At 45.3% G+C, this 16,747-nt stretch overlaps 1 protein-coding gene across 1 annotated transcript in view; it reads left to right on the top strand.

Moving 5' to 3' along the window:
- CCDC88A (coiled-coil domain containing 88A) overlaps nt 1-16,747 on the top strand; it is a 62,348-nt gene that overhangs the window by 9,772 nt on the left and 35,829 nt on the right. The window contains 6 exon segments of the mRNA XM_050316981.1: nt 5,176-5,284; nt 8,459-8,528; nt 12,649-12,707; nt 13,279-13,362; nt 13,944-14,084; nt 14,813-14,982. Of these exon segments, the coding sequence (XP_050172938.1) occupies nt 5,176-5,284; nt 8,459-8,528; nt 12,649-12,707; nt 13,279-13,362; nt 13,944-14,084; nt 14,813-14,982 (633 nt within the window).

Raw genomic sequence — 16,747 nt, 5'->3', positions numbered from 1 at the left:
ATGATTCCCCAGGTGTTTGAGTAGATGTCTACAGGGATACATGACCAATTTAACTTTGACTGGTGCTTGAACAGGATCGTCTCCATACATTTACATGTTCCAGGTTAGGGTTAGAACATCCTTTTCTTGGGTTCCATGTAAATGCCCAAAGATCCAGTGGCTGAGCAGGGCTGGAAAGTGAATCCTTGAGCGTTTCTGGAGTGTAACATCCTCATCAGGTGTGCACGGGGCAATACCTGTGGGCATCGTGTCCAGTGTCATCCACACCCTGCAGCCTCAGGGCTGGCACATCTTGCATGGTGCTCTTCAGGAGGGACAAGGATTTTATTGCCTCTGTGGACAGTCTGTGTGAGGAATTATTCTGTAGGGAAGGTGGATACAGGAGGAGTTGGAAGGATGGCATCTCGTCCCAACCTTTCTAGGACGTGTGTGACACTGATAACATGGTAAATTCAGAATCTACCCCGTTCCTTAGCACTGTCATCCCTGCAGACTCACCCAAATTGCTGATTTTACGCTGATCAAACAATCAGCTGGTGAAGGCCAGTGCTCCTTTAGTCCCACATGCTTCTGATCACTTCACTGCCTCAATGTGCCACTTTGTCTGGTGTTGCTTTGAATGTCTGAGCGATTAAAGAGTATCACTTATTCTCCCTCGAAGGCCCCAGTTTTATTTTGACTTTTGTACTGCTTTGGCAGTAAAAGGACGCTGCTCTATTAAATCTCTTTGTAAAACATTATTTTCTTGCCAATGGTAATATTGGAAAGGCTGCTTTATTATTTGAAATCTATCAAGAAATTCTGTTATTAGTGAAATATTGGGAAGATAGCAAGAGTGAGCCTCAGCATTCCGGTTAAAAGGACTTTGTCAGAAATACAACTTTAGTAAGCGAGCAGCATCTATTTGTATGAGTGAATGCTGTGCCAGTGGATGCCAAACCACAGAGTACCGGTCAATATTTATTACTCTTTGAGATGTTCACTATTGCAGCATTTCACTGCACTCCCCAGATCCATCCAAACAATGGAATATTTAAAATTAGGGTGCGTTGCGGTACCAGACTTCATCATTAAGTACCATCAAGGAACAGATGGCAGGAGAGGACACAACTGGTTTGCAGTCTGCATAGATTTAAGCACGAAGCCATTAAGCTATCACATTCCCATTTCTGATAGATTTTGGTCAATGAAAAATTAAAGACACGTAATCCCCAATTATATGAAGTCTCAATCTGTGATTCATGACACTGGTAGTATTTCAAAACCACCCCAAGTTCCCCCTGTAAGCAGGAGTTCTGAACTCATGCACGTTTGGGAGGGCTGCTCCTGTCTGCTGTTCCTGCCGCTGAAATTAATGTCTCTTGTCAGAAGTAGGTTGCTCTTAAATGTAGGATTGCTGAAGGGGATCTTTTCCCGCTCTGCTTGCTATCGACTCGTGCGCACATTTGCCCTATTTTGCCGGGCTGTTTGCCACTGCAGCACTGCAGTGTCTGCACCTCAGGAAGGGAGCAGTTCAGAGCATGCATGGCCTTCCACAGGGCTGTGGTGGCCACCAGAATCTCAGCTGTAAAACCAGCTGGTTAAAACCGTGTCGCTTAAAATGGGGTTTGGGTTTGGGAACCAGTTTATATTCCAGAGGGTTTTGTTTGCCTGCTGTATTCCTGACAGCCTGTACCAGTTCATTTCAGTGGGACTGGACCAACTGTATTCTAATTAAGAGAGCTGGTTTGCATTTAAAAAAAATGTAATTGTTACAAGCATTTTATTGGTCATAAAAATTAAACAATTCAACATACGAATAGCAGTAATCTATTAAAATCTTTAATGCATTTTTGAAAAACGTAAGCTAGTTTATAGCTGCTCTTTTAAGCAATACAGGTTTGCGTAGTTTATGTTTAGATTTTTATCTTTGTGCATGGAAAACAGTTGCACCTCGTGTGCCATTAGTTATTTCAAATGCAGGGTAAGAAAAACAGTGTGTCCTGGCTTGGACCAGTCTGGCAAAATAACAATTCTACAAACAATGCATAATGGAAAATGTGGAGCCAACATCATGCTGTAGTATCTCCTCTTGGAGAGGGACAGATTAAAATATCAGTGCTTTAAGGTGATAGGCTGTATTGGCTAAGTGAAGAATATTTAAAGGCTGGTGTGTGGATTAAGGAGACTGTTGAGCTTTATATTTGGAGCCTCGGAGCAGATGAGGCCTGGTTGTCAGTCCTGGGAGTGAAGGTGGCCTTTTTTATTTCTTTTTGAAATAAGGAATCTCCTGTTCAAGGAGCTAATGTGGATCCTTTTGGGGTGAGAAGGGATCTGTCAGACCTGGGCTTGGCTGTTCCTGCAGCAAGGTGACAGTTCTGCCCTGATCCGTGGCTGCAGACCAGGGCACCCTGGTAATTACAAACACTGAGGGGTTCCTCTGCCAGGTGGCCCCTCTGGGAAATATTTGCATTTCAGCAGGAGCACAGTTGCACACTGGAGCAGGCAGCCTGTGGATAGGCTGTGTTTGTAATCATTTGGTGACATGATGTGGTTAGAAAGGTCTGAACTGCTGTAGCACTGAGGTCTGCGCTGACGGTACTGAGAGCAGCATTTCACTGTGGGAAACACTAGAAGCAATTTTCTTGCCAGGTCACTCATCCTGGTCATGGCTAACGTGTTAACTGGGAGTGGTGAAGACGACTCACCTCCCTTGTGTGAAGAGTAATGAGACAATACAACATTCTCTGAAAAAAATTACCAAGAAATCTGCTGCCTGTCGTGAGCTCCTGAGGGTACAAGTTTAATTCAATTAGAAATGATTGGCAGAGATCAGTGGTGTTACTGATACCCAAGCACCTTGGTTTTATTGATCCTCAAAAGCTGTGGGTTCAACTTCTTGTTACCATTACCTGTTTCAAAGTTCTGCTGAAAAGTGTTAAGGAAATTCGGAGTTTGGGGGTTCTGTTGCCTGTTGCCATAATATTTAGGAAAAATTTAAAGTTGTTATAATAAATGTGGTCTGTGCTCCAGGTTGTCCTGGGACTGACACTCTGGTTGCAATGGTTGATCATCTGCTCTAGCAGAGCATCAGATAACCTGGACTGTGACTTTGGTAAAGATACAGTTCCAGAGCACATCTGTGGCCCACGTTCTCCCAGCAAAAATTCACAGTCTCAGTAAACAGTTTCCTGCAATTCATGCCAAAAAAAGGAAAAAAAAGAAAAAGTTGAATGCCTTCTGCCTAGATCAGTCCAAATATTCCAGTACAGCTTCTGGAACGGGAAGATGCAAAGCCTGGGCTTTGGTGACATTTGTGTCCTGAATTCTTGTGGTTGCACACTGAGTTTTGTGTTGGTGCCCAAAATAAGAGCTGTTACAATATCCAGGAAACTCCAGTGCCCTCTGCTTTGAGTGCTCTGAAGGGACAGTCCTCTCCAATGTGTGGCTGCAGAAACGCTGCTGAAGATGATGAAAAAGCCCAGAGATAATCCCGTGGTCATTAAGATTAAACATGAAGATTAAAGGCCCAAATCGGCCTTTTGGAGATATGAATGTAGAAATAGGAGACTTCAGCTGATCTCTGTAGGTCAGCAGGATTTATCGTGGATTTTCTCTTTGATTTGGACAAATCTGAATGAATTCAGCGTGGAAAGGAGTTCAGTTCTGTGCAGCTGCAAAGAGGGGTTATTTTTAGCCCCTTTAGTTCCTCGTGCAGCCACAGGTTGGGCTGAACCAAGAAATCCAAGGTGACATCTCAGTCCCACAGTTTTGGCTGACGTACTCTCAGATGTACTTTTAATTGTTTATAGTATTTTTAGGATGGTGGTGATGAGCATTTGGGAATGAGGCAATTACCCATGTCCTAATTTCCCTGGATTTATGTTCACATATACAAAAAAAAAAAAAAAAAAAAGATACTGTGCTTACTGCTTCTCTTTCCTAAATGGCTGTGTGTTGGCAGTGCATTTTCTACATCACCCCACTTCCTTTCCCAGCACTGTTTTTCCTATGATTGCTATTTGTCCTCACAAACCAGGAAACGCTGAGAGCAAAAAAACTGAAGAGAAGGCATCAATATATCCTTTAAAAACTCTGGTGGGCCAGAAGCTCAGCAAGCTGCAAAAGGCAAATAAAAAGTTTGGTTCAGGTAACTCAAATTTAAGTGGCAGATTTGGTCTGTAGTGACAGATCCACCAGTGGGAGTGATGAAGTGCCTCAGAGTAGGTCATGAGACTGCAATATTCAGGTCATTTTTGTGTTGTAGCAAATGTTAGAACAGATGAGATGACTCCTCTTGCTGTGTTTGATTCCTTTGCCTGTGAGTGGGTTGTTGAATTCCATTACACTTTGACACTCCACATCATTCTCCGTTGCCCCAGTGTTTTTTGACGGGGGGTTTTCTGTTTGTTTGTTGGGGTTTGGGGTTTTTCCTTCTCCCAACCTTTGCCAGTGGCGGTTCTGGGCAGCGTGTTCTGTGTCCCAGAGTGTGACTCCTGCCTGGCAGTGCTGACTGAGCCCAACCCAGCCCCTCTCTCTGCCAGGGGGAGGTTGGTGGTTGCTGGTTGGGGTGCAGCAGCCCAGCCAGCTGCTCCTTTAGCTGCTGATAATGTCATTAAACTGTACAATAATGCCATTAAACAGCCAAAGTTGAGTGTCTTTGTAGGGGAAACTCCACTTTGGCCACCCCTCAGGGATTGTTTGAAGCTTGAGGAGAGAGTTGAGGGGGAGTGCTTGGACTGGGCATTGTTTGCCATGGAAGATCCCAAGGAGTGGTTGTCACACTGTCCTGTGTGTGTTAATAACTCCAGGTGTCCTGAGGGGTTGAAAAAGGGGGACTCATCTGCATTTCCTCAGATCCTTTCTGCTTTGGGAAGGAACAAGGGATTGATTTCCTCTCTGATGCCAGAGCAAACTCTGGTAGTATGTGATAACGCATGACAAAATAACCCCATTGTGGACAGATCTCAATCATCTGTAAATATATGTAAACTAATTTAGCATGATGTATTTCACACTCAGCATCGTTCTAAAAGCCCCACATTACATTGCTGCTTGTGCCTCATGGTAGCAAACCAACATTTTATAGTTTGTCAGTGGGGCACATGAACTGTACCTTTTGCTTCACAGAGAGAGTTTCAAGATAATTTTCAGTGTGTTCCATTTATTCTCTTTTGTCCCTGTTTTCTCTTGCAGCAATCCAAAGTCTGCCAATCAGAGGATAAACAAAAAAGTCAACAATGATGCCTCATTAAGGATTCAAAATTTGTCTATTTTGGTGAAACAAATCAAAACTTACTATCAGGTCAGTAATTGTTTCTTGTATTATGTTTTGCCTGGAATTATCACTAAGTGTTCTTTTATAATTATGCCTTTGAATGTAAGAAAAATAAGATGACTATTTGGAGATACTTGGAGGAATGGTTGTCTATATATCTGGTCAAATGTTTCATCATGTTTAATTTACAGTATAGTGGAAACACTTATATGTGAATGATGATCTGTTTATGTAACAGATACTCCGTGTATTAAATTACTCCTGTAGTCAGTAAATACTGTTGGTTGGTATTTGTGAACTGCAGCAAGTTTCGTGCCTGTGAGTGAGATTATTACACGTGCATTTAAAGCCACCAGTGGAATTTCTGTGAGAAAAACGGGGCAAAATTTATCGGGTTTGGAATTAACTTGATTTCCAGTCGGATAAAACCTTTGCTCTGCCTCTCCCTGCGCATCCTGGCCTGGCCTGTGCTGGTGTCTGTGCCTCTCCTGTGCCCCCATGGAGCGTGTGCTTCCCAAACTCCCGAGTGCAGGAGCATTCCCAGCTGGCACTGCCGTCCCCGGCCGGTGGACGCTCTCCCAGCCCTTCCCGTTGTTGTGTCCCTGGCAGCCCCTGCACGGGGGTTTATGTGCTGCCTGCCATGACCCATCTGCTTCTCCTTTCCCTAATGGAAGTGCTTTTCCACCAGGCATTAGTGCTCCACAACTGGTGCAGCAGAAGGCACGGGCACTGACGGGATTGATCTTTATTGGAGCACAGAGTGTTCCCTGTGGCCTCACAGTATCAGCCCGTCCCCCAGCTCCAGGCAGAATTCCTGGCACTTAGGTCAATGTTGCTCCCAACCTTTGGGAGAGAAAGTGTTACACCTTTCTTTAAAGTGAAAAAGCATTCTTATTTTAAGAAATGTCAAAACCACGCCTTTGAAGATTGAACAACAATTTTGTTTTACACGCTTTGCCCCCCTTTCCCTCCCCAGTTTCTTGGACTTGTGAGGTGCCACAGTGTGAGGGAATGTGGAAACACTGCAGGAATAAGGGTTTGTTTTGGGGATAAAGGGTGGGCTGTAGCCTTTGCTCCCCCTGCAGCTCAGAGCAGCCCAGCAGAGCCCGGGGGGAATGTGGGAGAGGCAGCTCAGCAACCTCAGCTCCAAGGAAGGGTCAGCTGAGTTCCTGTCACCTGTGAAATTCCTCCAGGCAGGAAATCTTGGGCTTGATGGATGCCCTGGAATTGAACTGAGAGGCCTCTCCTAGCCTGGGGTAGGAGCCCTCACACCTGAGTGCTTCCCAGTGTTCCCTGGATCCCGAGATCCAAGAGCAGGGAACGTGGAAAGCAGTCCCTGCAGTGAGATCCAGCGTTTCTCCATGCCTGGAATGTTACAGCAGGAATCAGACGTGGACACGGGGATTTTTAATTTTTAGCATTAGTTTAACCTAACTCTTAAAGCTTCTTATTGTGAGCTTGTCTGTCTGAGTTTATTCCGTGTGTTTTTATGACACCTGTGGAAAATGCCCTCTCAGTTCAGCAAGTAATTGCATCAGTGCTGTGTTTGTGCTCGTCAACAAAGCTGCTCTGCTGGGACATCATAACGTGCAAAATGAAAATGGGATGTGGAAGGCTTGAGGAAAGTAAACACTCCTGAGCTCTAAAAGTTTGTACAGGCGAGGCAGAATTTTGTAAACGGGCTGAATGGATTTCTGCAGCTTAAACCAGAGTTTAAATATCCAGGGGATTTTTTTTCCAGAAGGACACCCAGGTTGGGAGCGGGTGCTGAAGTTAAGGCAGGGTGACAGAGAAGGTGGCACACACCTCTGGAGCGAGGCTGAGGTGTTGTAAGGAAGCAGGTGATGGTGTCATCTGTTGGTTACTGCTGCTCACACTCTGCCTCGTGGTATGGCATCATCAGCTTTGTGACAGCAGCCTGCAGTCACTGGAGCTATTACCAAAAAACCCCACCAAAAAAGCCCCCACGCCCCCACTTTGTAACAGGGTGTGGTTTTCTTTCATGGTAGCTCTAAATACTCGTTGAATTCCTTGGGGTTCATCTGTTCTGCATTGATTTAAAACATCCTGTGGGGCACTTCATGTCTTTGAAAATGGTCTCCAGCAAGCAGATGGTACAGCTTGGTTGAAATTCATGATCTTTGAGTAGGTCAGAGCTGCTTCCTTCCTCCTCAGGGCTTGTCTCAGGCTGTGAAAGTGCATATAGTATTAATCCATTCAGGTATAATGTTTTTATGTTCTATATTAGCTGGTGGCAACTTGCAAGTGTAGCTATAACTAAGAATTCCTACAGGTGTTTTTGAAGGAATAGTGGGCTTTCCTTAGGTTTTTAGGTTAGGGTGTGACACCTCAGATGTGCTGTTGTGGAATACGTTGCTTTTGAGCAGGAGCATTTTCTGTATTAATGAATCTGTCACTGAGGACAAACAAACAGCCTGGCTCCCGAGCTGCTGAGAGGATGGCATCTGCTGGGAATAAACATCTGGGAACAGGAGGAAGACTACTGTGCTTCAGGAGAATTAGGCTCTGTCTAGACTGAGGATTTGACCCGATTACAGCCGCTCCTGGCCAGGCAACTCTCCATTGATGGAATCTGAGGGGCAGACAAGCAGAGCTGCTGCCTGGTAGCTGGTGCTTCCATCAAATTCCCTGGGATTGTGCACACAGGGGGGGTGCACCTTTATGTTCACAGCTGTCCCAGTGCCACTGCACCAAATCCCCTGGGATTTTCCCATCCACGCTTTGGTGGAGCCACAGAGACCGTGGACGGCAAACAGAGGAAACTCATATTTTGCACTGCAAATGCAGTGGCTTAGAGCCCAGAAAATAAACATTTATCAATAACTTACCCAGGGAAACACAAACAGAATAATTTAAAGGGGTTTTTGCTGCATTCTCACTGAGGATCTAGTTGGCTTAAGATCCATAAGCCAGCTCATTGCCACGAGAGGATTTTGCTGTGTGGAGATGACCGTGCAAACCAGTAAAAACAGGGCTTTTGTAGCACCAACTCATGCTTGGGAGTTTGGGTGTTTTAATTAGAGCCCAGATAATTAAGTATTTCACATCTATGCATTAAGATCTGAAAAAAAATCCAGACTATTTCTGTAACACCGATTTCTCTTTAGTGTTTGTTGGTATTTGATGTTTGCTTTCCTCCAGTACATATGGTGCAAATGATATTTTGATTAACTTTTACAGGAGAACTTGCAGCAGCTCATCATGATGTCTCTGCCAAACGTGTTAATAATTGGCAAAAATCCCTTTTCTGGTAAGTTTATTTTTGGCTAAGATAAAAACGTGTGATAATTTGTGTGAGTTCACTGGCAGTAAAATTCGTATAGGATTGAGCCTTTCGACAGAAAATTGTGTGAATACTTCAGCAAATAAGTGGGTTAATGACGATGAGGAATGGTTTAATGATTTAATCGTGGTTTTCTTTGTTCACACAAAGGGTCCACACTATGCAAAAGCGTGATTTGTCCCTCTCTCAGGATTTATACTGGACCAGAGTTCATTTCCCAGCAGCCAGGGGGCCAGTGATAGCCCAGAGTTTAAGTGTCCTGTACCCCCAGCTACTCCACTTCCAACTTCCTTTACCTGTGTCAGCGCTGAGGAAATGGGCAGTTCAGTGCATCTCACTCGATCCAGCTCCTGATCCCTGTTTTCCCTTCCCCCAAATCCCCTGCTTCTCTTGCCTCCTTACCTGACAGTTATTGCTCTGACCTTCTTGCTTTCTCCCCTGAACTGACACTGTCTTCTCCATGCTCCCACCTTCTCTGCTTCCAGCTCTGAGAGTTGCAATTTTCAGCCCCGGACAATTGGCCTGTGTGGAGCCAGCTGCCTGTCCACAGCCTCTCGGGAATCTCTGCACCATGCTCTCAATTCCAGAAGCACGGAGCAGACACACCTGGCCTGCATGGAGCCACTCTGGATGGGGCAGAGTTTATTTACTTGGGTCTAGTGTGTCCCAGGTTCTCCTGATGTTCTGACACCTCAGCAGAGAGGTTAGGAGCTCCTCTAGCAGGCTGTGCAGCTTCCCCTGGCTTGTTTCATGTTTTTGGGATGTCTCCTATCCATGCGTCCGTGTCTGTGACACCAGGGCTTCCTCATGAGCCAGAAGAGCCATCTGTGTTTCCTCACTTTGCAATCCCGAGGTTCATAACCTTGCTATTTCCCCCATCCCATCTGCACACATGCCATTGGTGTAGGTATCTGGCTTTTTAATTCTTTTTTGGACTCGCTGCTTTTGGATATTGCTGCTTTCGCTGCTGAGGTCACAGCCTTTTGAGTTTCTCTGTGTGTAGCTGCTGTCATATGCACAAGAAGTGTCAATGTGGTCTCTTCTTTTCCAAGACAGTGGAATGCACCGTGCTTTTCTATTTTGATTCCAGGCTTTCTTAAGGTTTTCGAAAGGCTCCATGGATTTAATGGAAAAAACAGAGTTAAAAAAACCCCAGGTGGTAGAATTTTTTAGTGATGTTTATTATTCTCTCCAAGATACTGAGACAAAGTGTCTCAATATTGTGTAGTGTAAGATGAAATATTGTTTAAAATGCACTATAAACCCCCCAGAGATAATATTGTATTTAGTTGCATCCATAAAAACTCTGTGCTTTAGTCATTAACAGGGAGGTGTCTTTGTGTTTTGGGATCTCGGCTAAATCTGTGCAGCCTTTGTGGTTCTGCAGCTGGAACCTCTGCTGGTGTGTGCACTGCTCTCCTGAGGGGACCTGCTGGATTTGGGAGAAGATCAGCATTCCCTGTAGCACAGCCCTCGTGCTGAAAGAGGATTGTCATGTTTGGGCAACATCCTTTGCAGGTGTTTCAGGTTCCTGCCCCAGTCCAGCACGCGGCAGGGTCTGAATCGGGAGATAGGCCTGGTCCTTTGGCTTCCACCCACAGCCTCTCCCCTTTGGAAGCCAGGGTTCCATCCACAGCCTCTGCCCTTTGGAAGCCAGGGTTCCATCCAGAGCCTCTCCCCTTTGGAAACCAGGGTTCCATCCACAGCCTCTCCCCTTTGGAAGCCAGGGTTCCATCCAGAGCCTCTCCCCTTTGGAAGCCAGGGTTCCATCCACAGCCTCTGCCCTTTGGAAGTCAGGGTTCCATCCACAGCCTCTCCCCTTTGGAAACCAGGGTTCCATCCACAGCCTCTCCCCTTTGGAAGCCAGGGTTCCATCCAGAGCCTCTCCCCTTTGGAAACCAGGGTTCCATCCACAGCCTCTCCCCTTTGGAAGCCAGGGTTCCATCCAGAGCCTCTGCCCTTTGGAAGCCAGGGTTCCATCCAGAGCCTCTCCCCTTTGGAAGCCAGGGTTCCATCCAGAGCCTCTCCCCTTTGGAAGCCAGGGTTCCATCCAGAGCCTCTCCCCTTTGGAAGCCAGGGTTCCATCCAGAGCCTCTGCCCTTTGGAAGCCAGGGTTCCATCCACAGCCTCTCCCCTTTGGAAACCAGGGTTCCATCCACAGCCTCTCCCCTTTGGAAGCCAGGGTTCCATCCAGAGTCTCTCCCCTTTGGAAGCCAGGGCTCGCTGTGTCAGACTGAGAAGGATCTCATTGCAAGCTGGGTTTTTGAGCTGTATTTGGTGGGCAAGGGCAGGGCTGTTGGAGAGACCCGCAGTGTCAATCTGGTTGCCCCAAGGCGAGTCCATCTCTGGTAATCATTGGGATTTGCTCCGCTCCAGCTGGAGCTGGGAGTTTTCACAGGAGTGTCTCCTGCTCGTTCCCTTTGCACCACTGTGCACTGAGGGAATGACCAGCAGAGAGCCAGCAGAAGGTAAGGAATTGCAGGAGCAGATGAGGGGTGAGGGTGAGAGGTGGCCGGGAAGGCACAGGTGGAATGCTGGGGTTGGGCTCTGACCAAACAGATCAGCGGGGACTCGATCAGGAAACATCTCAGCTCAGCTAATTGGCAGGAAGCCAGCTGGAGGAGAGGAGCTGCAGCCTGGAAATGGGAAATTAAATTACAGGGGGAAAGGGGAGAGGAGATAATGACGAGGCAAACGGTCCTTAACGGGGGAAGGGGGGAGATTAAAGCAAGGCCCTGCTTCTGAGGGAGCAGTCCAGGGGAGGAGGGAAAGGCAGGGATAAGAGTGAGCACGGGGCAGGGACAAAGCTGAAGCAGCAGGTTGGAGGGTGTAGAAGAGAATGATTGTTTCTGCATTTGTGGTGGAGGGAAAGGAAGCAAAGCGTTCAGCACGTTTGGCAGCAGAGGGAGGCAGGGGCTGGTCAGTATTTTGGAGTGTTCCTTCAGGGAATGTGGGACAAAGACAAGGAACCAATATTCAGGTAGGTGTCTCAAAACCAGTCAGGAGCTGGTGAGTCAAGAGGAGTTCAGGGCTTGCTTGCAAAATAAAACAGTATGATTAATTTACTGGGATATATAGAATGTGAGCTGTTGGGATGGATTCTCCTGTTAGAGTATTCCAGTCAACCTTCATTAAGACAGGCAGCCAGGTGGGATTCCCCTTCCTTAGCCAAAGTGGCTTCTGGGAAAACATGTCCAGTGATGTTTTTTCTGTTCCTACCTAAAAGGCTTCCCAGCTCGAGTCTTTGGGATACAGGAAGTGTATAAATGATTAAAAGCCTCCCATTTGAGTTCATGTTCTTCACAACTTGGCAAAGCTCCCTTGAAAAAAAAATCAAACATTCTGTGTTCACTGGGATTATCCACATAATTTAGCTCCCTCTGGAAGAGGTGGGCTGAGCCAAGGCCTGAGCTATTTTGCCCTCCTTGAAGGCTTTGCTTCATGGCATTTATATTCTAGATATAGACTGTGCTTCTATATTTAGTAGCAAGACAGGGACATTCTGAATGTAAAAAGTAAGAAACATTTTTACTAATCTGTAAACAGAGTTCTTTGACTTAAGCTTCTTTAGGAGATTAAGATGCTTAAGGCCAGATTTGGAAATACATTTTGATTTTTAGATGTGCAGATGAATATCTAATGCAGCTTTGGGAAAGAGTTGAAATGAACTTGTCACCTAAACTGTCCCAGCTTGGGGGGGTGGCAGGGAATTTAAGCACTGGTGTCACTGTCTGGAGGTGCCTGAGGTTACCACTGAAAACCTGATTGTTGGTCTCCAGAGCACTTCTGAAAGGGGCACTCCGAAGTTTTGCTTCTCGAGGGGCTGAATTTATGTTGGGGTTTTTTTGTCCACTTGAAATTATTATGTTATGGATGTTGGTTTCTTAACTCTGAAAATGGACAGGGAAATGGCAAAAAGAACTGAGCTGAAAGGTGGGAAGATGGGGGTTTCCTCCTCTGTTTTCTAAACAAAGTTAACATACATTAGTGGAAATAGTGAGGAATCCTGATGTTTTCTGAGGGGTGGGGGAAGAAGCTCAAATTACCACTTTACAACTACCATTTTTTCTTCTTGTGTTCTCCTTAGAGCCAGGTACTGAAGAAGTCAAAAAGCTCCTCCTGCTTTTACTTGGTTGTGCAGTTCAGGTGGGTTTAATTATGTTTACATATGTATGAAAATGTTTGAGCTGTTACTGTTCTCTTTTCTCACCATTTTAATGCCTGAGGTGGTGTAAAACTTTGACCTCCCTTCCTCCAGTGGTTCTAAAATCTCAGTATTCTCACAGTTAAAATGGCTACAACCCTGCACCTCTTATTGCAAAAACATGGAATTTCTAATAGTTCATTCATTTCAATAGTGTTCACTTACCTGATGCTGTAAAGAGAGGGAGAAAATAGTAAAGAACTGAGAATTATCTTGCTGATACATCTTACTGAATCTATTCCATGTATTTAATAAACACCCTGTCATAACATTTGAATAAGGAGCTATTTCTGTTATTTCCTTGCCCCATTTCAGCCTGCTTTTCCTTTATCATTAAATTAGTGTTGAAAAGTTACAATCACTGTAGCTTGGTATAAACCAAGGGGATAATAATTCAGTCATGGGATCGTTGCAACTTTATAAGTCATTGAATCTTAGAAATAGAAAAGAGGAATGAAAATGCCTGTGCTGATATATATAAACATATATAAAACAGGTGTCTTTGTGTTTTAGTGTCAGAAAAAAGAAGAGTTTATTGAAAGAATCCAGGGCCTGGATTTTGACACCAGAGCAGCTGTTGCAGCCCACATCCAGGAGGTATATTGAGGGGTTGTTTTTGTGCTTTTAATTCATTTATTTTTTGAGGTGTGAGACTGCATTGTAGGAAGATGAATTGCATTTGTTCAAAAGCAGGTAAATCAAACGTGTGATTTGCATATCTAGGGGTCTCAGTAAGCAAAACAAGTCTTTGCTCCATCCTGAAATCTTTTTGTGAATCAAGGGAAAAAACATTTTTGGGTTTCACTGTTGAAGCAGTACCAGGAAGGAAGTCTGTTGCTTCAAGGCATTCTTAAGAGTTACAGCAAATTAAGTTTAATGACACTTTCCTCTGCAGATTTGTTTATAAAATATAATCCCAGTCCCATATTTGTGATATATAATAAGTCACAGCCACCCTTTGCTTTTTGCTTTGCCAGAGGTACAAGGGGCTGCTTTCAGGTAGCCAAGCAGCTCTTCCATTACATACAATTTAACATATTAAAACAATATATTAACATTTTCCTCCCTTGTCTAGAGGATTTAACCCCTAGGGTTGCAGCTTTATTTTCTCTGTGCTTCCTTTCTACTCTGACAAGTTCTAGAGGGCATTTTTTTCTCTTTCGTTCCGTCCCATGTAGGTAACTCACAACCAGGAAAACGTGTTTGATCTGCAGTGGATGGATGTCATTGTGTTGACACAGGAGTATGTGGAACCTCTCTTGAAAAACATGGCTTTGCATTTGAAAAGACTCATAGATGAGAGAGATGAGCACTCCGAGGTACGGATTGGGGTTGGAAAGGGAAACACGAGGCCGGGATTGTCGCGAGGCACGTTTGTTGTGCCGTGTGAGAGTCAAGAGACAGAAGTGTGTTTAATAACAATTAGGGGTTATGAACCATCTTGCTGGTCCCAGGTTTCCCCTCAGTGCAGTGTGGCTGTGTCAATGTACAGTTATTCCCAATGTTCCTTGGATGGATAGCAACTACTTTTGCAGTTCACAGCCTCGATAGGAGGGTAGAGGATGTGTGGTGATGCTTTTTTGCAAAGCAAAGGAAAAATAGCTGTAAAATGCCAGAGATCTTCGTATTTGGATAACCCTCTTACTTATCTGAGGAAATAGGGATATTCCTGTGGGTCTGGTGCTTCACTCAGCTGGCAGGGATGCTGCTGCTCGCCCCAGAACATCTTCAGAGACACACATTTATCCTCACATCCCAGGGATTCCTGCCTTTCCCTGCCCAATCCATTCTGAGCACTGACAGTGTTGTGCACTTAAAAACGTCTGAATTGCAAGTTAAAAATCAAGGAGCCAGATGATCCCGGTAAATACCTGTGGCTCTTTGCTTTCTGGGTGTGGGGGTGCAAGCAGGGCTGTGAAGTTCTCTAGGGCTCAAACCTTTCTGCTGTTCCCGCATGGCTGCAGTCTGGTTTGTGAACGGAGCAGGTGCGTGGCTGTGTGCAGGCAGTGCTGTATTCCCTCTGTGTCTCTGTGTTCGTGCTGTGCAGACCATCATTGAGCTGTCAGAGGAGCGGGACTGTCTGCGGTTCCTGCCTCACGCGTCGGCAGCGCAGTCGCCGTGCGGCTCCCCCGGCATGAAGCGCACGGAGAGCCGGCAGCACCTCTCGGTGGAGCTGGCAGATGCCAAAGCCAAGATCAGAAGGCTCAGGCAAGAGCTGTGAGTACCTGTGTTCGGGTGAAAAGGCTCGTTTTTGTACACTGGGAGTGGCCTTCAGACAAACTCCTTCATCCTTCCCAATGGTAAATCACTGGTTGACAGGGATTGTCTGGAAGAGTATTTTTATACTTGGAACAGGTTTGTGGGCCCACGTGGCAAATACAGCTTCTCCTCTTGTCTGAGTTTGTGTTCTGGATCACATGGATGTCTTAGCTATAAACACTCTGAAATCTGTGCCAGTTCTGTGTCTCTGATGCTCAGAGCACCCTGAAAAACTGGCTATGTTCGAGCAGTCCATGGGGTGAGTTACAGCACAGGGATGGGCTCTTTGCTCCACAGAACTCGTCTCTCAGAAATACTCACAGCTAATTTAATGCAACCCTTCTGCTTTTCCATATTTTGTAAATATTGTTGTTTCAGAGGCAAGTTCTTTGTGCCTCCTCTGTTGTTCATTATCACTAATGAGTGTCTGACTGCAGTTGCAGTATTTGTGTGCTCAGCTGTGTCCCTAAGAGAATATCTTTGCAGTTGAGGCAGCGACGGGGTGGCACACTCAACAACAATTACACAGGGCAGGCAGGTGGGGACTGGAAGCAAGAGCTGTGTGCTGACCATTCAGGGATCAGTGGCAAAAATACCCTTTTAAGAGGAGATGGTGCAGAAGTGGTTCCTGCTCAGCAGCGTGATTGGGACGTGCTTCGTGTTGGAAACACACCTTGGGTTCATTCACGGTTCATGAAGTGTTTACATTTGTTGCAGACAGCGCAAAAAACTACATTGGAATAGTTTCCTGATCCCATCTCTTTATTTCTTTCTGTGTAAAAGGTTTCTTGTCTGCACAACACTGGTTTTCTCCTGCAGGCTACTCCTGATCCAGCAGGTATCAGTGGGTACTTTGTCTTTAAATCTAGGAACAAATCTGAGCAGAGTGAAGAGTTGTTTAAAGAGGAGAACAATAACAGACCTGTGGAGAATCTGTTGTTTTAGCAGAATGAAGTGTGTGTTGTGCATTAAGAATACAGATGTCAAACTTGGAGAGGTTCAGCATGTGCAGTCACTTGCTATAGTGTAGAAACAGCTTTATTTAAAGATTATTTTTTTAAAATCCAGCAGAGAGAGGAGACAGGTAAGTGAAATAACCAGCTGAAGGTGCATGAGTCGCAGTTGTCAGTGTGCTGCCCTGCTGGTGTCAGAGTTTGTTGATCAGATCATTTCTAGCTGGCTGGATTAAGTATCTTGTTGATTGACTCCCCGGATCCCCTTCCCCCACCACATCGTGGTGTTCCCGAGGAACAGAGGACAAAAGAGGGGGCTCTTTTTTCCTGATGTCTGTATTATTGTGTGTCTGCTGAAATGAGCCCGCCCAGGATATTCTATAAACAGCTGCACCGAGAAAATTAGTGAAAAAATTGCTGTTATTAGTTTGATTGACAGTTAATAGATAGCCTAAACAGTGAACACTGGGATCTTCTGTATAATTTAGTCCAATCCTCTCCAGCGTGGAGCTGAAGGATGCAATTAGGGCAGCACTGATGGCTCAGAACAGTTCATGTTTTACACCCTGATTTGAATTCAGTCCCTAAATAAATTTCCTTTGCGTGCAGCAGTATCTTTAAAACACCAGACTTGGCCACGTTAACTTCTGGCTGCAGCGTTCACTGGTAAATGCTGCATCAATTTGATTTGATTTGCAGTCACATGAATTCCAGAGTCGAAAATATTCAACTTAACGTTTCCTTCTAATCTGGCCTCCATACCTGGTTTA

Source organism: Myiozetetes cayanensis, unplaced genomic scaffold (assembly GCF_022539395.1).
Source record: "Myiozetetes cayanensis isolate MyiCay16 unplaced genomic scaffold, myiCay2020 scf2-11, whole genome shotgun sequence".
Taxonomy (NCBI): domain Eukaryota; kingdom Metazoa; phylum Chordata; class Aves; order Passeriformes; family Tyrannidae; genus Myiozetetes; species Myiozetetes cayanensis.
This window is presented reverse-complemented; position numbering and strand designations above follow the sequence as displayed.